Source organism: Amblyraja radiata, chromosome 32, assembly GCF_010909765.2.
Source record: "Amblyraja radiata isolate CabotCenter1 chromosome 32, sAmbRad1.1.pri, whole genome shotgun sequence".
In the NCBI taxonomy this organism is placed as follows: domain Eukaryota; kingdom Metazoa; phylum Chordata; class Chondrichthyes; order Rajiformes; family Rajidae; genus Amblyraja; species Amblyraja radiata.
Window position 1 is genome coordinate 10,115,506 of NC_045987.1, and position 23,597 is coordinate 10,139,102.

Sequence of the window (23,597 nt, forward strand, 5' to 3'; positions counted from 1 at the left end):
CCCACATAACATCTGTAAAAATTAAATGGAACTCACAACTGCACAGCAGGAACCTATTTTAAATGTATTCCTTAAGTCTGGGATAGTTTAGAATTCAGCTTCATAAAAATTACAAAGGGTGAAAACATTGAGGGTAAAATTCTATGTGATTTCTTTAATAATTTTGAATTTATACAACTTATCAGAGTGAGGATCAACCCCCACATACTTAAATACCTACTGCCAACATATTTTACTTTCCTGTTTGCTTCTAAAATCTCTTCAATGCATTCTATGTAAATAATAAATAATGAATATGAATTGAATTAACTAATGAAGCAAACAAATTCAATAAATAGCATCCACCTACGAAATGAAGAGTGGGTTTGTACCCCCAGCAACGTCTTCACATATCAGTGACTGAGCAACCCTTCAAAAAATCCTCAGTAGTTGCGGCCATAATCATTCTGATTTCCCAAAATCGCGTATTACAAAGACTGAAAACATCAGTTTTATAGTAAAAATGAATACTCATAACTATGTCTCTATAGAGCTTGGAGGACTGGAGACAGAGTATTATAAACATAACATTACATGACAGAAACATTTTTATTGGAATGCTCAGCTATCAAGACAATTAAAACTGTTGTATCAACTTAGATATAAGAACATAAAATAGTACAGCACAGAAATTGGCCCTTTTGCCCACAATGTTCATGTCAAACATGGCCAGGTTAATCTCCTTGGTCTGCATGTGATCCATATCCCTCCATTCCGTGCAATTTCATTTAAAAGCCTCTTAAATGCCACTATATCTATGATTGCAATTGTGAATTCTGAGAACCTCAGCTTTGCTGCTATAATTCTCTAATGTTTAGATATCTCCTACATATTTGTCCTTTGTTTAATTTGTTATGTATTAGTAATACATTTCATGCTAACAAACATTGGCATTCTTGCCACCACATGAAGTATTAGCAAGTTGCCAACACTTTGTCAACCAGCCTTCATTTTTAAACAGCAATTTACACAACCTCAGCCTGCAACAGGGCAAACAGACAAATCTTTCTAGACCACATCTTCTCAATAGAATAGAGATGCAGAAAACAAATTCTTTACCAAATAATTCTAACTCCAAATTATCCCTTCCAAGCAAGTCCAATCCAAAGTCGCTTCATTGATAAGGATATTGTGATTCATAAAATGATTTTAAAGCATAACTGAGAAAAGAAGTGCTGTTTCCTAGAGCAATATATATATATATATATATATATATATATATATATATATATATATATATATATATATATATATACGCTTCCAACTAGGCATGCACAGGTCAAAGGTCACTATGCATAAAGAACCCTGGAAGGCAGTGGAGCAATGGACCTTCATATCTTCTGTCTTTTCCAGCTTTGATTTTTCTAGGTAAGAAAATATTGCTTTCAAACTATGAAATAGTTGTATTTGTTGTTCCTTTGTTAAAAGCTAAGATTATTTTGTCATTTTTATTGCTTTATAATGCTTTGGTGAGTGAGCGAGATCGTGCTCGTCCATGGTCGGTGTCGGGCCCAGGTCTGCTTCACTGCTTTCCAGGGCTGCTTATGCATAGTGACCTTTGACCTGGTCATGCGCAGTCGGAATACCGAACTCGCTTATAATCAGATCCCTTAATTCTTGAATGCTTCTCAAACTGACACAGCCTAAATATGCATCGCAGAATTATTATCCTTTGAATTAAAAGAGCTGGTGATCTCACATAGTATAAGTAGCTCATCAATGAAAATTATAAATGCCAAATAAAGTGCAGCTGTATAAGAATGAAAAACATATCAAAACAATTCATAGAGATATTGTCAAATAAAAATGCACTCTGAGCGTTTAGAGGGGACATTAGTCAAGCTGATTAAAACAACTTGATTGAAAACAACTTTTACTAAGGAGGTGGAGGGTCAACAAAGTGGCACAACGATTCAAGTTGTTACCAAACAGATCCAGCAACTGGGATCAATACTGTCCTCTGGTGCTGTCTGAATGCAATTAGCATATTTTCCCAGTGACCAGGGTGTCACTGGGAAGCAGGAGAATGGGGTTAGGAAGGAGAGATAGATCAGCCATGATTGAACGGTGGAGTAGACCTGATGGGTTAAATGGCCTAATTCTACTCCTATCACTTATAACCTTATGACCATGTGCATTTCCACCCAGGGCCCCCAGTTTCCTTCCACTTCCCGAACAATGGGCTGGATGATTAACTCGTCAGTCTAAATTGCTCCAGGGTTGTTGGTGAGTGGTAAAACCTAGAGAGAACTGATGGGTGTGGGGAGAATAAAATGTGACTGGTGTGGGACTATTACAAAATGGGTGCTTGACGGCCACTACGGACTTGGTTGGCCAAGGGTCCACTTCATGTGCTGTATGGCTCTATGAAGAATGTGGACCTGAATCCTCATCAAATCTCTCAGACAATTTTTGACGAAGTGTGAAAAGGTTTCGTATTCCAAACAATTCCCATAGGACTTTCCTGTCAATTAATTACTTCCAAATTGTAGTTACAGTATTTTGTTGCCAAAAGAAGCAACCAAGTTTCAGTTGATGTTAGTTGAGGAATAAAGGTTGGCTCCAAGACCAGGAAAGCTCTCTAATCCCCTCAAGAAAAGACACAAAATGCTGGAGTAACTCAGTGAGTCGGGCAGTATCCCTCGACAACATGGATAGGTGATGTTTTGATCGGGACTCTTCTTCAGACTGATCTCAAGTTGTGCTAATGGGTTTCCACATTCATTAGCAGATGGAGTGTGGGTTGAAGAAGGATCTTTGATCTAAAACTTTAATTCTGTTTCTCTTTCAACAAATGCCATCTCATGTGCTGAGTATTTATCGCACTTTGTTTCATTTCAGATTTCTAGCATCTGCAGTTCTTTTATTTCGATTTACTCTCTCATCTGAAGGAGAATAGGGTCAGCAAATCCCTGCACACTGTCTTGAATTGTAAGCCTAGATTACACTTTTAAGTAGCTAAATAAGGTTTGAGACCACGATGGCCTTCCTGAGAGAGAACAACACCATAACTCAGGAATGCTGTTGGATGAGAGAGGAAGTAGATGAGCTATAGGTCTCTGGTGGCCATTGCATACAATATTTAATGTGACTGAGAACAACTCTGTATATATTCAGAACTACTCGGCCAAACCTCAAGAACATTACTTATGAGTACGCCATGAGGATAAACAATTTTTAAAACAATTATCATGGAATATACTAGATGCATAAAATTAAAAGTTAAAAGTCTGGTTCACAGCAAAAATTATTTGATAACCTCATAGAAAGAAGGGATAGTAAAAACTGGGATGAGTTCAATGTAGGTCAAATAAAGGAATGGAAAGCCAAGAAAATCTGAACAATGATACAGCAAGTAAATGTGCCAAAAAATCCTTCCAATACAGAAACAGCATAAGAGTCGAGCAAAATCTAAAACCCTATGTGGCAAATGTAGACCGGAATGTGAAGAGGAAAAATAGCTGAATAATTAAATAATTTTTCCATAAGTGTGTTCAATTCCTTAGAGAATACAAAAAAAAGTCACAATCATTTTTGCTGAATTGGTTGCATGGCCTTTCATGTAATATTCATTTTCAGAGGAGATTGCCTGATAAGGGTATGTGACAATGGTATATATTGGAGATCCTGTACTTATTGTCTGGATGAGGCAACCATGAGAAGGTCTTTTTAGCTTAAATGTTATACGGTCATGTGAACGGAATTGTTTAAAGCTACAATTTGATTTCAATCTTAATGTGAATTGAATGACCAGTCTATGTGAAATGCATTGGTATATTGACAGAGATCCTATAGTTTATGTCATATTGGACATGGCCAACACACATCATAGCTACTGTAGTAGGTAATCTCTTTGTACCTATGCAAATTTATAAGGTTAGTCAAATTTGGCTTTAGAATGACCTTGCTTTTCTGTAAAGAGTAACGTAATTCCCACAGATTACATAATTGCAAATTAGAAATAATTTGATGTAACATCAACTCCTTGTCCACGTTTGGATCAAAACTGCAAAGTGGTTGATTGGCAAATTGAGTGGCTTAATTTTAATTGAGCATTATTCTGCAACTCAATATAGAGAACAGCAAATGGGACTGGATCCTTTAGCTAGTGAGTCCAATGTTTAGAGTAATTTATCATTGTCATGTGTACTGAGGTACATTAAAAACCTTTGTTTGCATGCTATCCTATTAAAGAAAAGACCAGATATGAATACAATCAAGCCATCCACCATGCACAGATAAAGGACAAAGGGCACAACATTTAGTGCAAGATGAAGTCTGATAAATTCCAATTACAGATAGTTCAAAGGTCTCCAATTAGGCAGGTACTGAGATTAGGACCTCAGTAATATGATTTAAAAAAAAATTATATTACAAATTCCAAGCCAGATTTAGCAGTGGGGAAATAATTTATAAAGTTAGCAAGCACTAAATTTGTTTTGTTTTTAAAAACAATTCATAAACAAGATTTTGGAGGTAAAACAATTAAATGTAAGAGGCATGGCTGATCCTAGTAACATAAAAAATCCTTGTAACATATTTTCAGAGTGATATCTCTCAGAATCCAAATAAGATAAATGCTTCAGAGAGCAGCAACATGAAAAGTATTTTGATACTTTGTTGTGGAGGGTTATGGACCAAGCACAGGCAAATGGGATTAGGGTAACTGGGACATTGCTGGCCGGTGTGGGCGAGTTGGGCCGAAGGGCTTGTTTCCACACTGTCACTCTATGACTCTATAACTCTATACAAATTCTAGACACTGCTCATGCAAACTCAATCTTTTGTAAAAATGTGATTATATTTGTCGTGTTAAAACATTATTAAAAATATAGTGTAGAAGACAAGGGTGTTTGTTGAAAAAGTAAGAAATTCTAACACAACTGAAAGTATGCACTTGATGGATGTACCGGTGGGCATCAGTGCCCCCACTGTCACAATACCACACCCACCAAACACCGCTAAAAACTTCAGTGTTGTGAAAAAGAAAGGAAGTGAATATGAAAGTGGGATGACAGAAATAGTTGGAACAAGGTGATCAATGGTTGACGTGGACTTGGTGGGTCAAAGGGCCGGTTTCTATGCTGTATATTTCAATCAATCAATTTAGTTAGAGAATATGATAAAGACATGAATCTTACCTTTGGTCCAGGGTCGCCTTTTATACTTAGTTGTTCTTGAAAAAGTGGGTCAACGGTATAACTTTCCATCCCAAAGGTTTGGTGTCCATCTGTGGCAGCAGGTGTTACAGTCATGACAGTGTAGGTACCCCTAGAGTCATATTGAGTTGTTGATTTTTGCTCAGTGTTCTTTTCTGAAGGCTGCTTGTTATGCCTTTGTGGTTGTTCATCCTGTCTTTCCACAAGTACTGTTGAGGATTTCTGGGTCTCAAAATGATTCTCGGTGGATTGGTATTCTGGTTTCTTTTTCACTGGCTTTGTTGATGTTGGATTTGTTGTCACATTTACAGTTACTTTAGCTTTCTTTTTCATATCTGGCTCTGTCGTAATATCAGAAGATTTTGGTCCTTGCTGCTTTGTTAACCTTTCATTATTTGTTTTGGTTGATTTGTCATGAGCTGTGTGAGATAGCATCATAGCAGGGGCTGTAGTTGGAGATTTGATACGTGGAGGGAGCTGGAGAAGTTCAGTGCTTGGGAGTAGTGTTGTTGTTGCCATCTGTCGATGGGGAGAAGCAGTGTTCCAGCGTTGTGTTGACAACAGAGCAGGCTGGGTCGTGGTTTTGAAAGATGCACGTTTATTAGTCTGGATCTTGATGTTCGGCATCGTTTGAGCCATGCCCATCAAAGCTGACTTCTCTGTACAGTTGTCATCCTTTCCAGTCTTTTTATGCAGCATTAATGGAGAAGAGGTGATAACAGATGAATTAGGAAATTGTGGTAAAACAGGAAGCAGTGGGAGAAGGTTCGGTCGGTAGATGTCTGCCTGCCTACACTGTTTTTTAATATATTTGCAATAATTATGTGCTGCTTTTGCAGAGGGATAAATATCAAATTGACAAATGGCTCCTTCAAATTGAACTGAGTTTTGGTTCATTTTTCCCAAAAGAAAGGAACCATCAGGATCTAAAGAATCTTCCTTTTTGAAATGCAAATTTGCATTTGTACGATTCTTCCCACAAGAAGTATATAGAGTAACCTTTCGGCTCCTGATGTTGATCGCCATGTGGTGCCACTGGCCATCATGAACGTCATAATCAAAATATACAGACTGTTTGTGTCCTACGTACACAATGATTTTACCTGGTATAAATTGAACACCAAGCTGTAGTTTTTTCTTCTTATTTCTAACAGAAAATAAAAAAGCATTGTTGATACGATGTGAGCATAAGCTCAAAACTATGGCAAGGTTAGTGCCATATGAGGCAGGAATGAGTGCTGCAACTGGTGTTTTGATGCGTGCTCTTTGGGTGAGAATAACGCCTGATTTAAAAGGAATGACCCCCTGAGGAACAGAGTGGGACGTTACAGAAGATGATGATGACTGTGATTGTGCTTTTTTCCCAGTAAGGCCCAGCCTTTGGAGAATGTCCACATCTGAAAAATAAAATGAATATAAAAAATAAATTAACAATCAAGTCTGCATAGGTGGGGTCTTTAAGTAGCTTGCTTTACAAATTGATTTGTGAAAAAAAACAAAGTTGCCTTGTAAAAGTTTCACATATATTTTGGTTATTCTATCAAATTCAAGAATACACTATCAAAATTTGATTTGAACAAGTTTAAAAAATAGAAGCATGAGTGGGCCCTTTGAGCTCTTATGCTGATTGTAACTGTTATTTTCCAACAACACCACTCATGCACTAACCCAATATCCTTTGATTATCTTCATATATAAAACTCACAGCAATGGAGCCTTCACAATCCTCATGGGAAGAGAGTAGTTTCTTCTCATCTTTGTTGAGCACCTTGACAAATGAGCTTTGGTTTAGACAACATCAACTCAACATCGATCCTGATAAGTCTTGTTATGTTAGTATGTTCCAATGAGATTACCTTTCATACTTCTAAACTCGAGAATATAGGCATAGTCTGCTTAATCACTCCTCATACTACAAACCCACTAGCCCAGACGTGCACTCCTTCCGTATATCCTTGAATTGGCAGAGACACCAGACCTGTTCACAATATCCCAGGTGCAATCTCACCAAGGCGCTATAAAATTCCAGTCAGACATTCCTACTGCACACTCAAATCCTCCAGCAATAAAAGACTATATATAATTTACCTTCCCAGTTGCTCGCTAGACCAGTAAATTCAATTTCAATGATTTGTGCACAAGGACTCCTCAACATCAACATTTGCAATCTCTCACTGTTAAAAAATACTTTGTTTCTAAATTTATTTTTAAACATAGTAGTTGACCTTCTATATTTCTACATGAAATTTGATTTACCATATTCTTACCAATTCTCTTAACCTGAATCATTTCTACATTCATCTCACAGCCATACTACTACTAAGCTTTGTACCAACATCAAACTTATAAGTATTACATTTGATCTCCTTACCCAAATTACAGGTGCACACACAGGCCAACAGCAGCAAAGTCTACACCCCTGTGGTCCACCAAATTGATAAGCTGAATGTACAGCATATTTTACCCAGGGTAGGTGTAATCAAGAACCTGAGGACATTAGTTTAAGCTGAGAGGGGAACAAATTACTAGTATAGTATAGTAGTATAGTATATCTTTATTGTCATTTTCCTGAGTACTCACATACCCAGAGGAAACAAAAAAACGTTGCTCAACCAGTGTCCATTCAGTGTGCCGTAAAAAATAAATAGAAATAAAAATACATATATCATGAACAAATTAAACACTCTACTCTCTACTAAACATCAACAGGCGTTCTGATCGGCAGCGGCACGACAGTGGCTCTGCTGCAGTGTGTCCAGGTTGGTGGTTGGAACCCGAAGGGCAACATTTTTACCCAGAGGATGGTGGGTTTATGGAATGAGCTGCCAGAGGGGGTAGTTGAGGCAGGTACAAAAACATAATTTAGTAGACACAAGGACAGGTGCATGGATATGCAAAATTTAGAGGGACATTAGCCAAATGCAGGCAAATGCGACAAGCGTAGATGGGGATTCTTGATTGGCCTGGACGAGTTGGTCTGCTTTCTGAGCTGTATGACTGCCCTTGCAGTCACAGCCACCTACCCAAAAATAACTTACTTATTCCAATTTAGATTAGTTTAACCATTATTTAGCAGTCCACCAGAGTACAAACCTGTCTCCTGTATGCAATGTTAATAATATTTCAATTAATCAGAACTAAGTTTGTCATAAAAAAGGTAATATAACAAAAAATTAATCATTGGAACTGAACTTTATATTTTGTGTCATTAAATGTATTATATCTTAAATATGAAGTATGTATAACTTCTTGATACCACCAAGCACCAATTCTAATTCCAGCACAAATTTCATTTGGTGTGACACCTGGCACCAGAATAGTGCTTTTAACCATATAACCACATAACAATTACAGCATGGAAACAGGCCATATCGGCCCTACAAGTCCGTGCCGAACAACTTTTTACCCTTAGTCCCACCTGCCTGCACTCATACCATAACCCTCCATTCCCTTCTCATCCATATGCCTATCCAATGTATTTTTAAATGATACCAACGAACCTGCCTCCACCACTTCCACTGGAAGCTCATTCCACACCGCTACCACTCTCTGAGTAAAGAAGTTCCCCCTCATGTTACCCCTAAACTTCTGTCCCTTAATTCTGAAGTCATGTCCTCTTGTTTGAATCTTCCCTATTCTCAAAGGGAAAAGCTGGTCCACATCAACTCTGTCTATCCCTCTCATCATTTTAAAGACCTCTATCAAGTCCCCCCTTAACCTTCTGCGCTCCAGAGAATAAAGACCTAACTTATTCAACTTTTCTCTGTAACTTAGTTGTTGAAATCCAGGCAACATTCTAGTAAATCTCCTCTGTACTCTCTCTATTTTGTTGACATCCTTCCTATAATTGGGCGACCAAAATTGTACACCATACTCCAGATTTGGTCTCACCAATGCCTTGTACAATTTTAACATTACATCCCAGCTTCTATACTCAATGCTCTGATTTATAAAGGCTAGCATACCAAAAGCTTTCTTTACCACCCTATCTATATGAGATTCCACCTTCAAGGAACTATGCACGGTTATTCCCAGATCCCTCTGTTCAACTGTATTCTTCAATTCCCTACCACCAGTGGCTCAGAAAACCTTAGCCTCGGGATGCATTGCTGTTCAGTGCTGGAAATGTGGACTTGCCCAATACCCTCAATGAATATGATTTGTGGTCAGCTCTTTCTTCCTGTCTCCGTTAGGTTATGCAGGCATATGCTGTCCTGTCTATGACATTGTCTTGCAGCTCCAACTCAAGCAACATTGGAGCAGAAGCATTGGTGTCAATGAGGTAATGTGGAAAATTGACAGGGCACTTCATTCGAAATCCTAGTATAAACATGCAGCAGCTTCTATTTCCCAAGCTAGTCACCAGAGTTCCCAAGGGCACAGTGCAGAAGTTTGCATCACGTGAATCCATAACACTTTAAATCATTCAGCTTCCCTGTGAGTTGCCAATTAATTTTCAAAAGCAGTAGAATGTGACCTAACTTTATCTGGCAACACTCAAAACAGGCACTGCATAGTGGATAATATCATTCAGTGCATATTCTCGGTACCAAAATTCTGACGTGTTTGAGCACATACACGAACAGATAAGTTCTGCCATCCACACAATTCTCATGGGAAGACCATTCTTGAAATTTAGTCACGAAAAACATTTTGTCAAACATCATCCAGACAGACCATCTTCATCTGGAAAAGCACGATTTAAAATAAACGAGTAGATTTATATCCTATTATTCCAGGCCAACTAAAGAAATTTTGATTTAAAGTTCAGAAAAAGAAAAACCTATCCTGACAGTGTGTGTTGATGCAGAGAAACAACTGATATATTACAGTCCCACTAGTTTCAAACAGTGCAGGAACCTGACTAGTTTTCAATGCAAATGACATGATGGAGCCAAACCAATAAGCTAGTGGAGAAAAAAATGGAACTCTGGTTGTACTGCACATTAGAATTTATTTGTGTTCCAAATTGGCTTGAATTCAATCTCCGCTGCGTAGTAAAAATCACCATAATCTTAATGCTGAAACAATTCCTGCTCAGATCATAATTTATCTCTGGCAATAATTTGCACCAATTCCATAAATTCAATGTTAATATTTTCATGAGATAGTTACAGCGCTGTGCCTCAAAATGATGAAACTAAAATGTTGAATGGCATGTGTTCAGACTGAATCATCATGTTACCATGCTATGAATCACTGAGATTTCAATGCAGAAGGTCATTTTGGCCAATGAACCCCCAATGCCAGTACTACATCACTGTTCAAAGAACTTAAATTTATTTTCAATTTTTCACTGGGCCCTTGAATATTTTCATCTCCAATTGTTTCATTCTGTCATCTAAACTTTACTTCCTATCCTGATTTGTTGCCTCCTGTTATTATTGCAAGGCCTAGTGGGAAATAATTATTCACTCTTTAACCTTAAATCCAGTTATAATTTTGAACCAATATTGTTGCCTAAAATTTCATTCGCAGTTAATTGTGCAAAGTTTTCTGCAGGAAACTTCTTAAGACATGCTCGTATGTTAACTGTCAATTACCAATTTCCCTAGTGCACATGGATGGCAGGCAAATCTGGGGGAGCTGATATGCATATTACAGAGAATAGGTTAAGAGAAATTAGTGGGAGTATAGAATTGAAGATACAAGATGAAGATGCTGGTGAACAAAAAATGATACAATGTATTAGAGTAACTCAGCAAGTCAGGCAGCATCTCTGGTTAACACGGATAGGTGACGTTTCGGATTTGGAAGATAGGGTAGACAGTCAGAAGCTTTTTCCCAGTGTGGAAAAGGCAAATACTAGAGGGCATAGCTTTAAGGTGAGAGGGGCAAGATCTAAAGAAGATGTGTAGGGCAAGGTTTTTTTGTTTTTTTACACAGAAAGTGGTGGGTGCCTGAAAAACACTGTCAGGGCAGGTGGAAAAGGCAGATACAATAATGTATTTAAGAGGCTTGTAGAGGCTTCGATAGACACACAAATATGCAGGGAATTGAGGGATATGGATGAGGCAGGGGATATTAATTTAACCTGGTATCATGGACATTGCGGGCCAAAGGGCTTGTTCCTTAGTTGTACTGTTCTATGTATGCGTTGCAGCAGCCGACAAATAGGCCTATAAATAGTTTTTTGGTGAACATCAGTGATTAAAATGTGGGTTTCAGAAGATAAGCCGTTGTCAATCCATTCTGAGTAGGTAAGTATGAAACCACAAATGTAATCTTGTTGAATTGTGCAACACCAATGAGCATTGTGGTGCTAGCATCATCAACCACTTCAAGAGTATTCTAGAATCAACATCAACTAGCTTGAAGTAATATAAACCACTCAAAGGTTATTGTGTTGTTATATACTGAGGAAATGAACAGTGAAGTTGAGACGTGAATTGGCCAAGATTGACCGGCAATTAATTCTAAAAGGGTTGACGGTGGATATGCAATGGAAGACATTTAAAGACTGCATGGATGAACTACAAAAATTGTTCATCCCAGTTTGGCAAAAGAATAAATCAGGGGAGGTAGTACATCCGTGGATAACAAGGGAAATCAGGAATAGTATCAAAGCGAAGGATGATGCGTACAGATTAGCCAGAAAAAGCAGCATACCGGAGGACTGGGAGAAATTCAGGGACCAGCAGAGGAGGACAAAGGGCTAAATTAGGAAAGGAAAAATAGATTATGAAAGAAAACTGGCAGGGAACATAAAAACTGACTGCAAAAGTTTTTATAGATATGTGAAAAGAAAGAGATTAGTTAAAACAAATGTAGGTCCCTTGCAGTCAGAAACAGGTGAGTTGATCATGGGGAACAAGGATATGGCGGACCAATTGAATAACTGCTTTGGTTCCGTCTTCACTAAGGAAGACATAAATAATCTGCCGGAAATAGCAGGGGACCGCGGGTCAAAGGAGTTGGAGGAATTGAGTGAAATCCAGGTTAGCCGGGAAGTGGTGTTGGGTAAATTGAATGGATTAAAGGCCGATAAATCCCCAGGGCCAGATAGGCTGCATCCCAGAGTACTTAAGGAAGTAGCTCCAGAAATAGTGGATGCATTAGTAATAATCTTTCAAAACTCTTTAGATTCTGGAGTAGTTCCTGAGGATTGGCGGGTAGCAAACGTACACCACTTTTTAAGAAGGGAGGGAGAGAGAAAACGGGGAATTACAGACCAGTTAGTCTAACATCGGTAGTGGGGAAACTGCTAGAGTCAGTTATTAAAGATGGGATAGCAGCACATTTGGAAAGTGGTGAAATCATTGGACAAAGTCAGCATGGATTTACAAAAGGTAAATCATGTCTGACGAATCTTATAGAATTTTTCGAGGATGTAACTAGTAGCGTGGATAGGGGAGAACCAGTGAATGTGATGTATCTGGACTTCCAGAAGGCTTTCGACAAGGTCCCACATAAGAGATTAGTATACAAACTTAAAGCACACGGCATTGGGGGTTCAGTATTGATGTGGATAGAGAACTGGTTGGCAAACAGGAAGTAAAGAGTAGGAGTAAACGGGTCCTTTTCACAATGGCAGGCAGTGACTAGTGGGGTACCACAAGGCTCAGTGCTGGGACCCCAGCTATTTACAATATATATTAATGATCTGGATGAGGGAATTGAAGGCAATATCTCCAAGTTTGCGGATGACACTAAGCTGGGGGGCAGTGTTAGCTGTGAGGAGGATGCTAGAAGACTGCAAGGTGACTTGGATAGGCTGGGTGAGTGGGCAAATGTTTGGCAGATGCAGTATAATGTGGATAAATGTGAGGTTATCCATTTTGGTGGCAAAAACAGGAAAGCAGACTATTATCTAAATGGTGGCCGACTAGGAAAAGGGGAGATGCAGCGAGACCTGGGTGTCATGGTACACCAGTCATTGAAAGTAGGCATGCAGGTGCAGCAGGCAGTGAAGAAAGCGAATGGTATGTTAGCTTTCATAGCAAAAGGATTTGAGTATAGGAACAGAGAGGTTCTACTGCAGTTGTACAGGGTCTTGGTGAGACCACACCTGGAGTATTGCGTACAGTTTTGGTCTCCAAATCTGAGGAAGGATATTATTGCCTTAGAGGGAGTGCAGAGAAGGTTCACCAGACTGATTCCTGGGATGTCAGGACTGTCTTATGAAGAAAGACTGGATAGACTTGGTTTATACTCTCTAGAATTTAGGAGATTGAGAGGGGATCTTATAGAAACTTATAAAATTCTTAAGGGGTTGGACAGGCTGGATGCAGGAAGATTGCTCCCGATGTTGGGGAAGTCCAGGACAAGGGGTCACAGCTTAAGGATAAGGAGGAAATCCTTTAAAACCGAGATGAGAAGAACTTTTTTCACACAGAGAGTGGTGAATCTCTGGAACTCTCTGCCACAGAGGGTAGTCGAGACCTGTTCATTGGCTATATTTAAGAGGGTTAGATGTGGCCCTTGTGGCTACGGGGATCAGAGGGTATGGAGAGAAGGCAGGTACGGGATACTGAGTTGGATGATCAGCCATGATCATATTGAATGGCGGTGCAGGCTCGAAGGGCCGAATGGCCTACTCCTGCACCTAATTTCTATGTTTCTATGACCGCCCCCCTAATCACTCTAATAACACCAATACGGTAAGAGTACACGTTTTAGGTAGTCTGCACCTGATTTAAAAGTGGTAGATTAATCTGTGTTGATCTCAGCACTCTTTTCCATTTAGGGCCAGAAAACAATGATTAAATTTAAAAAAACACAAATTTGGCAAAACTTGCAACCAACCTAGCCCCTGAGCATGTATACAAGTATATCGACAAATAGTGAAATCAGTCATGTAAGAAATTTGACATGTGGACAGAATCAAAGTCGGCTGCCCCAAAATTTGTATTAGTGTTCCAAACAAAACATGAACTACAACTGGGCTCACTCAACAGACCGCATCCTTCTTTAATCATAACAGAATCTGTATCTTCAATAAAAAGTGTAAAAGGCTGGTTGTGTCTCAGAAAATAATTGCATAAACCTATCCTTAACAGTGTAGAAAGTTTAATATTTTAAACACAAGAGAATCTTAATTCAAGAACTAAAGTACAAATTTGAATACTAACATAAAGTTGACATTTATCATTACGAAACATAAACACTTGAAATGTATATTGAAAAACAAACATTTTATGAGGACATTAACTACTTGCAAAGTTAAACAATTGATTCAATTTTACAATGTAATTTTCCTACTTAGCCCCTACCCCTGCCCCCCTCCCTTTATTGGGCCCCACTTTTCTTTCCCTTCCTCACTGCTGCCACGCATCCACCTTCAGCTGGTTTGACATTCTTAGTTATGAACGTTTCCATCCTGTGGTGAATGCTAAGAATCTGTTATTATTATTATTATTACTACTATTATTCATTTATGTAGTGTTTTTTTTTAAAAGTGATTTAGAGAAAGCATCATAAATGATCAGTGAATGTATTCCAACATTTCCCTTCCTCTTTTAAAGACAGTGTCTCATTATGCAATGTAATTCCTTGTTCGAAGTCTCCATCTATGTGCAATCTTATTTGTCTGTGGGAGACATCTTGTGGGAAATATTTGTGCAGGAAATGACAGCAATTTTGAAAGAAAATGGACGATAATTGAAGGTAGCATGGGGTAGCTGGATGCTTGAAAATTATACTGAATTAGGCTAAGGGAAGCAGGACATGGATGTGCTTGAAGGAGTTGACAAGAAAAGATTATGTGCATTGTACATGGAAAATGGGAAGTCTGAGAAATAACCCGCAAAATAGGAACGTGAAACAAGTGTAGGAGTCAAATAATGTGCTTCATTATATTTATACCTTAACATTCATGAAATAGGAAATTCAAGATATTCATGACAATAAGTAATTTGTAAAAACAGGTATTGTCTTTGAAAAGTCCTGAAAAAGAGTAGAGTTGACCCCTCGTTACAAATAGTGACCATCATATGATTATTATTAAAAATAAAAATGCTTTATACAATTGCTATGAATTCAAGACTGAATATGTACTTATTATCTAAAGATAGTCCAAGAAAAAATTGTACTTGCAATTCTTCCTTCCACCATTTGATATAAATAGTAATGTGCATTTAAAATGAGTTGATGAATTCATTACATGGTGAAAAAATGGCATAATGGGCAGGATCACGCTTGATTCAGCCACATCTTGAATATGGCCCCCTATACTATTCCCAGAACTGCACTTAGCTTTTGCAGCCTCACAGCTGCAGTCAAAATAGAACAGTCTACCAGCAGCAACTGCGTCTCAGGGAACAAATCCTAAAAGCCATGTTTCCTGACTGCACTGGTGACCTATTGAAAGCTTGGACCTTTTTGACTGTTTCTAAATGTTTCATATTATTAGGTGTTTAATCAAATTTAATATCCTTAAACAATGTTAAAAAAAAAAGGAAAATATTTTTAATGCCAAATGTAAACATAATATTTAATTTATTACTCATTTATTGAGTATAAATTAATTTAGACTAACAGAACTAGGAAAAGTTAGAAATCAAAAATATTTTATGTTAGTGGGAGAGATGAAGAGAAATATGAGGACACAACTGCAGATGCTGGAATCTTGAGCAAAACAAGATTCAGTAGCTCAGTGGGTCAGGCAGCATCTGTGAAGGGAATGGATAGGCAATGTTTCGGATTGGGATCCCTTTTCAGAGGAAAATGGCTGTGATGGAGTGGAGACCACCTCATTAGACATTAACGGACATGTCTGCCCATACCTCCCCTCATCTTCAATTTAAAACATCTTTGATTGCTAACTCTTTTAAATAAAATAAGTGATCGTTTTTATTTACTGGAGTGCTGCCGGGCTTCCAGAGACCGATTTCTGATGATGTCAATATCTACATATGGAAAGTTTATCCCTTGCTGCCTTGCACACAACAACTCAACCTGCTTCCTGTTCCAAAAAGATTACAGAATTTAGACAGCTGTGGAGCTCGAATCATAGCAGCTATCCAGGAATCTTGTGTTCACCTACGTAAACATATTTTTTCAGTTACACACTTGGTCCACATTGCAGGAACTGCAGTTGAGGTGGGAGCATGTTTCTTGCCATCTTCTGTGTAGAAGACTTGCCCTACACTTTTATTTTACACTTTTCCCTTCTCACCTTAAAACTATGCTCTCTAATATTTGATTTTTCTTAGTTCGTGAGACCCTGCTGTATAGTCATGTCACAAAAGCACATGTCTGTATACCCCATTTCAATTGTAGTGTTAAGTACCAAAGTTGCTTTATTGTTGTATAGTTGCAAGTCTATGACTCGTCTCATCCCGATCCTCCTTTGAGGTCCATTCTAAGGGGCAAAATACCCCACTCATTTTATAAGAAAAGGGAAATCCTAAAAATAAGACAATCTCTAAACTGTACTGTGACCTATATTTCATGGCTTGAACATGTGTCTTTGTTTGTTTATTGTCCATTTAACATCCTTGTTACTTTATCAACCCAAAGGCCTCCTCAACAACCTATCGCCATACCAAATCTGGTCCCAACCCATCAAAGATATTCTCTTTGTCCTACATATTCCTACCCTGCTCTCTCTCCCATTAACAAATAATGTGTTTTTGTATCTTTAGCAATTTAGATGAAGGGTCCTCGACCTTTAAAGTTTCTCTTTCCGCAGGTGCTTCTTGGTCTGCTGATGTTTACAGCATTTTCTGTCTTTATTCTAAAGCATAGCTTTAAGGTGAGAGGGACAAAGTTTAAAGGAGAAGTACGGGGCCAATTTTATTTTATACAGAAGGTGGTGAGTGCCTGGAACGTGCTGCCGGGGGTGGTAGAGGTAGAAACGATAGTGGCATTTAAGAGACTTTTGGATAGCACATAGAAATGCAAGAAATGGAAGGATGTGGATCATGAGCAAGCAGATAATGATTAGTTTTGGCATCATGTTGTGCACAAACATTGAGGACTATTTTATGTTCTAGATTAAGTAATTGTACAAAGAGTTTTCCAAGCAAACTCTAACCCATAAGTAGGTAAGCCAGAGTTTGCTTCAGCTTCTTTGAAGAAGAATGTTGACATTCACTGCTAATGCATTTTAATGGGAAAGTTCTGAAAGCCTGGAAAGTCTATATACCCAACATTGTGTCAATTCTCAATTGAGAAATATACCTCTCCTGAGAGCTTCAGCATGCAACCTATGGTGCACCTGTAAATATATGAGTGACATTAGATTGCATGGGGTTGTTTGACGATTATTTTCAACCGTTTTGACAGCCAACCCACACTCAAACCCAATCCCACATGCTCTTACTGGTTACAATAAGACTAATACGTTTGTAAATTAGTTTTAAACACCAGTAATGCCCCAGAATCTACTACTCATGAAAAGTTGAAATAGTCAGAGTCTACAGTAAATAGATATTTCTACATTTTATTATCTTGGCCTGAATATGCAGAATCCAAAAACATCTCGCTCTTGATATATACACATGGTAAAAATGAAGCAAACATGACTGTATCAAGACCTATTGCCCAGTAAGGAACCAGGCCTCTTTGGTTGCTTTCCAAGTTATGACATAATAGTGTAAATATGTTATTTTTTAAATTTGAATACACATTGCATCATTAGATTTAGAATCAATTTAGTTGAACCAATTTTATATGCAATGCTGCACTTTGTAACTTCTGGCTTCAATGGAGAAAATAATAAAACACATTCTTCACTCAGAATCTATTTCAGATACATCTGTCAGGTGTCAGGCGTTGGCAGTGTACAGTGCAATATCTGCTGAGGAAATCCCTTATACATATTATCCAACTACAAATTTAACTTTAAAGAAAGTGGGGATTCTTACATTAGTTTAGAATAGTTGGTTCAATATTTAAACTCTAAGATCTTCTTCTTGGGTAGTTCCTCAGAGTAAAAGTCGCCCTTTAAAATTCCAGGTTATTTTATTTAAACTCCAGCATTCTTGTGGTTTGTTACAGCAAATCACTGGATTATTAATTCATTCATTAAAACACTACAGGTTTACTCCAATTATTTTGTGAGCACAAGTGTTATAGCAGATCTTTCATGGATACTTCGTCTTACAACTGTACATGATCTTAGTGATCAACAAAAACTGGGGAGGTCATGTCTTACAAACATGATTGGGCTTTTTGAGTAGGAAATGAAGATGATTACTGAGGGTAAGCCAGTGGATGCTATATGTTGAATTTCGTAAAGCTGTTGACAAGTTCCCTCATGGTAGGCTGATACAGAAGATTAGGCATGTGGGGACCATGGAGACTTGGCAGATTGGATTCAAAATTGATTTGGTCATAGAAAACAGAGTATGGTGGTGCAAGGTGCAATTCTAACTGGACGTCTGCGACCAGTGGTGTTCAGCAAGGATCAGTACTAGGACCTCTGATGTTTGTGATATCATTAAATGATTTGGATGAAAATGTAGACGGGCCAATCTGTAAATTTGCATATAACTAAACATTAGTGGAGTTGAAAGTAGTGAGTAGTGAGGATAGTGTCAAAGGATTCAGCAGGATCTAGACCTGTTAGAAATATGGGTAGAGAAATGGCAGATGGAGATTAAACAGGCTAATTATGAGATTTGTATATGGACCAGTCAAATGAATGGGGAAAGTACAGTTAGTGGTAGTAGACCTTCTGACTACTAGTTCTAATTTTGGTTCCTTTTTTAAGATGGATCTTGGGGTGCATGTTCAAAGCTCCCTGAAAGTTGACAGGGTGGTAAAGAAAGTGTACAACATACTTGCCATCATTGATCAGTGTGAAAGTCAGAAAGTCATGTTGCAGGTGTGCAAACTTTGGAATATTGTGTGCAGTTCTAACCACTACAATGCTAAGTAAATTGTTGTGCCTGCTGTGTTCTATGTGACCACTCTATAACTGACTAATGTCTTCTCTGTTTAAGCCTGGACTTGGATGAATTCCCATGCCACTCACCGGGAGTATCCCAGCAAATCACACGCCAGAAATATTCCGGCAAGCCGCGTGCCAGGAGTATCCCGGCATCCCATAGCCAAGCCTACCAGCAGGCCCGGCTCACCTGACGTGGACAGAGGTCCGAGGATTTCCCGGTAGGCCTGGCCTGACCGCCACGGACCTAAGACTCACTCACCAAGGTTGCAGGACCCACCCGGTAGGCTCGGCCCGCCCTCAGCAGACTCTGTACTCGACCTCGAGCCACCCTCGGCGACTGGAATAGCCTCTGGACTCAGCCCGGAGCCACTGGCATCGACAGGAGCCGGCTCCAGACTTGGCCCTGAGCCACCGGTCATGAGGCTGCACGGGCGGTTGTCAAACCCTATTGGTGGCCGGCTGCGGAACCTGCCTGGAGTGGGTCCAAGGCTCATCTCCCGCTGGCCACTGAAGACCAGGAACCAGAAGGAGGGGAGATAGTCAAACGTATGTCGGCTGCCAAATACAAGGAGGGATCCAGTGAGGGGGGGATGGCGTGGGGGGGGAGGCGCCAAAAACAAGGAGGGACCCTGTTGGCGGAGGGGGGGTGGGGGTGGCACCAAAAACAAGGAGGTTCCCGTTTGGCGGAAGGGGGGGGGGGGGGGATGGAGGTGCCATAAACAAGGAGGTACCCAGTGAGGTAGAGGTGTTGCACTGAGAACAAAGAGGGAACATTGAGTACTTTGTAGGCGCCAGATACATGGCGACTCTTTGCGTCCTTGTGTATTGTGTGCAAAAACAAAGAATCACATTATACCTAGGTACATGTGACAATAAAGTATAATTGAATAATTGAATTGAATTGAATCATTGAATAATGCAGCAGGAAACCACAACCTTTGAGATTTAGTCGGACATTCGCGGCTGCAGCCCGAGATGATCCTAACACTGGGAAGCTGACAGTGACTATGTCCTTTAAATCCATAAGCAGAGCACTCCAGGTATATATACTAGCTTATATCTGAAATCTGAAATCCAGTCATAGATCTCAAGGAGGACACAAATAATGCTGTGTGAGTGGTGGCCTTTTCAATGCATAGTTGTGGGAGAAATGTGTTTAGCAAATGAATAAGAACTGTTGCTTTTAGACTAGTGAAGTTGCAAAATCACACTGGAAACAAATTGTGGATGTTGCATTATTAGCATTTATGGAGTTTTACATTAGAAAACAACATGCAAGGCAAAGGGAAATCGTGCCGGAGATTCAATTTCCATGGTGTAATGTTCACATTTTGCCTGGGAATAAAAATGCATTGGAAATAAACTTTCATCTTTGCTTCATGGCATTCGCTGGTTTGCCAACCTAATCTTTGAAATCTCCTCCTGCTTTCATACCGATGTCAATCTGAAGCTATTTTTTACTGCTCCAAAATCAGGATGCAGTTAGCATGGAAGTCGTTGTTTGATTTGAACACACTTTCCGAGATTGAGAAGTGTTCAGAAAGTCTCCCAATCATGATCAGTATTCATATTTTGCAAGTTATAGCTCATTGGGATAGTATTCAAATTAAGAAAACTTAAGAATTATTGAGAAGAAACTCATTTGGCATCAATACTGCAAACAAATTTCTTGGAGACCGTTTTAACAGAAGACAAAATATACAAGTTCTCAGCTGGGATCAGAGAACAGTGAATCCAAGTTTGTCAACAGAAGGAGGAGAATTAAAAGATTAGTGGCCCTGCATTGTAAATCAGAAAATAGACATGAATGCTGGAGTAACTACTCCTGCACCTATTTTCTATGTTTCTACTACTTCTATCACCCATCTCTACAGTCAAACAAGTGGATGGTTACTCAAACAAGGAGGTTACAGATGCCTGTGAAGGAAAACTGTGAGCAGCTCTGGATCAAGATGACTGAGCTTTGGAATGCACACACAAACTGGAGGAACACCAACTCATTCATTGCTTACATCCCAATGATATGAACACTGAAGTATTCAAGTTTCCCCCCTCTTCTCCATCTATATTCCTTCCTCTAGCTTCACATTTCACGCCTGTTATTCTTATTGCCTCATCCCATGCTCTTTTCCTTTTCATCTCTGGCCCTTGAACATCCGTCTGCCAAATTAAACCCCTCCTCATATATCTACCTATCAATTGACAGGCTTATTCCCCCCTCCCACCTCTTTTCCTGTTTTCTCCCCTTCACTACAATCAGACTGAAGAAGGGTTCCGACCCAAAAACACTAGGGGACCGAGGATCTAGTGGTAGGGAGGAACTGAAGGGAATCCACATTAGTCAGGAAATAGTACTTGGGACGCCAAAGACCGAAATCCACCGGTCAACAAAAGCGCGGGCTATGCAGCTACTCAGGCCAACATCGTAGCCTTCTTGCCCGGATGCGTAGAGATGTTTTCAGCGCGCTGCACAACTTATCACATCTGGGCAAGAAGGCTACGATAAAACTAATCTCCGAACGTTTCATTTGGCCTTTCATCAAGCGTGGTTGGATTATGGGCGAAGGCTTGTCTACTGTGTCAACAATCTAAGATCTCCCGGCACACTAGGACCCCTTTCGGTGAGTTTCCTGTTCCGAGTTTCGAGCACGTGCCTTGGTCGGGACTTGGTCGGCCCATTCCCACCATCAAAAATACACATATCTGCTCACTTGTGAGGACCGGTTCACAAGATGGCAAGATGCTATCCTAGTCATCAACATTTCATCGGTGACAGGCTGTATGCAAAACCACCGTGGGTGTGAAGGCGCCACAGCCTCATTATAAAAGATAATTCTTTAATGCAGAAAGATTTTTTTAATTAGAAGATAAAGTCATCATCGGTTGCCAAAACCCAACAACATACAACTGTTGTACTTGAGAATTGATTATTTACAGTTATTTACATTCTTATGATGTGAGGGGTTTTATTTTCCTCTGCTTTCCTCCTACCAGAACAGCTTTTTTTCTTTTTTTTACTGAAATGTCTAGGTTGCAAATTGCAGACATTACCTACAATAAAAGGAGAAAGGAAAATATGAACATGTAACTAATGCTGGTTTATATCCTGGCATGGTATGTGTATCTGCAGATTTGTGTTTTTATAGACTGTATTTAATAGTTCTTTCTATTGCCAACCTATTCCCTGAGCAACTGTTTTAACAAAGGTCAAACTAGTCCTGAGCTATTTTCAGGCAAGCTTGATGCCAACATAACTTCCTGAAAATAGCACATTTTGGCCAACAATATTTCACAACTACAGTCAGTTATGTTTGAATTGTGGGAACAATAGTAAAAGATTTTGGGGGGAAATGGTGATGTCATTGCAACTGACCCCAGCAGAAGACAATGACATGTTATTAGAGAAACAAATACAAATCATAGCCACCAGTGAATTATTACCATGTCTCAAATTAAAATGTTTCATATCAGACAGCGTGATAAATTAATTATTTCACCTTGATCAAAAAAGTATTTTGAATTGATAAACAGCCACATGTATAATAGCTAATTCATTACTTTCAATAAACTGCTGGAAAAAGTCAGCAACACAAGGCAAGTAGCATGTGCGGAGAGAAAAGGATAGTCGATGTTTCAGATTGAGACTGCATCAATATTCTAATGTAAGGTTTGAACCTAGAAACTCAACTATCCCTTTGACTCCACAGATGCTGCTTTGACGCACTGAGTCAGTTTTTACTCGATTCCACATATGCAATTGCTTGTACCTATATAAATTCTGGTACTCTAAAGAATGCAGTGAGGCAATTAAAAAAATGAAATATCAAGATATGATTTAAATTTAAATTGTTTGATTTAGCAATGTTACTGTTCGATTCACCTCCACCCCAATAAGGCCATTGGACTTTGTCTGTGGAACTGACAATGCTGAGAACCATATTCTTCACTCTGTATCTTCCCCATTGCTCTATCTGCTGTGCTTGAGTTTGAACTGATTATATCTAAGTATGTTATATATGATCTGTTAGATAGCATGCAAAACAAAGCTTTTCACTGTACCTTAGTAATAATGAACCTAAACCTAAATTGAAGCTGTAAGCAAAGCTGTCAATAATCCAGAATTGCAAAGTGACCCCATTAGTTTGCAGCATTTACTGTAGCACAAAAACATACCACTGAGAAGCCGAACAATGGTAATTAATCCAGTGTGAGCCAATGTGAAAATATGTGAACTAATAACTTGCTCATTGATGTTTAAGAAGGAACTGCAGATGCTGGAAAAATCGAAGGTAGACAAAAATGCTGGAGAAACTCAGCAGGTGAGGCAGCATCTATGTAGTGAAGGAATAGGTGACGTTTTGGGTCGAGACCCTTCTTCAGACTGAAGAAGGGTCTCGACCTGAAACGTCACCTATTCCTTCGCTCCATCGATGCTGCCTCACCTGCTGAATTTCTCCAGTATTTTAGTCTACTTGCTCAATGATTGTCAGTTTTGCATTTTCACTGGAACCATCCTCTTCTTCTTGTGAATGAAACATAAACCAAATCTTAAGCCGGGTGTT

The 23,597-nt window shown here is 39.1% G+C and overlaps 1 protein-coding gene across 2 annotated transcripts in view; it reads right to left on the bottom strand.

Annotated features, from left to right (window-relative positions):
• col27a1 (collagen type XXVII alpha 1 chain) overlaps positions 1–23,597 on the bottom strand; it is a 323,681-nt gene that overhangs the window by 268,917 nt on the left and 31,167 nt on the right. For both annotated transcript variants that reach the window (XM_033048904.1, XM_033048906.1), the window contains exon 3: positions 5,181–6,595. In XM_033048904.1, coding sequence (XP_032904795.1) covers positions 5,181–6,595 — 1,415 coding nt within the window. The remainder of the gene's footprint in view (positions 1–5,180; positions 6,596–23,597) is intronic.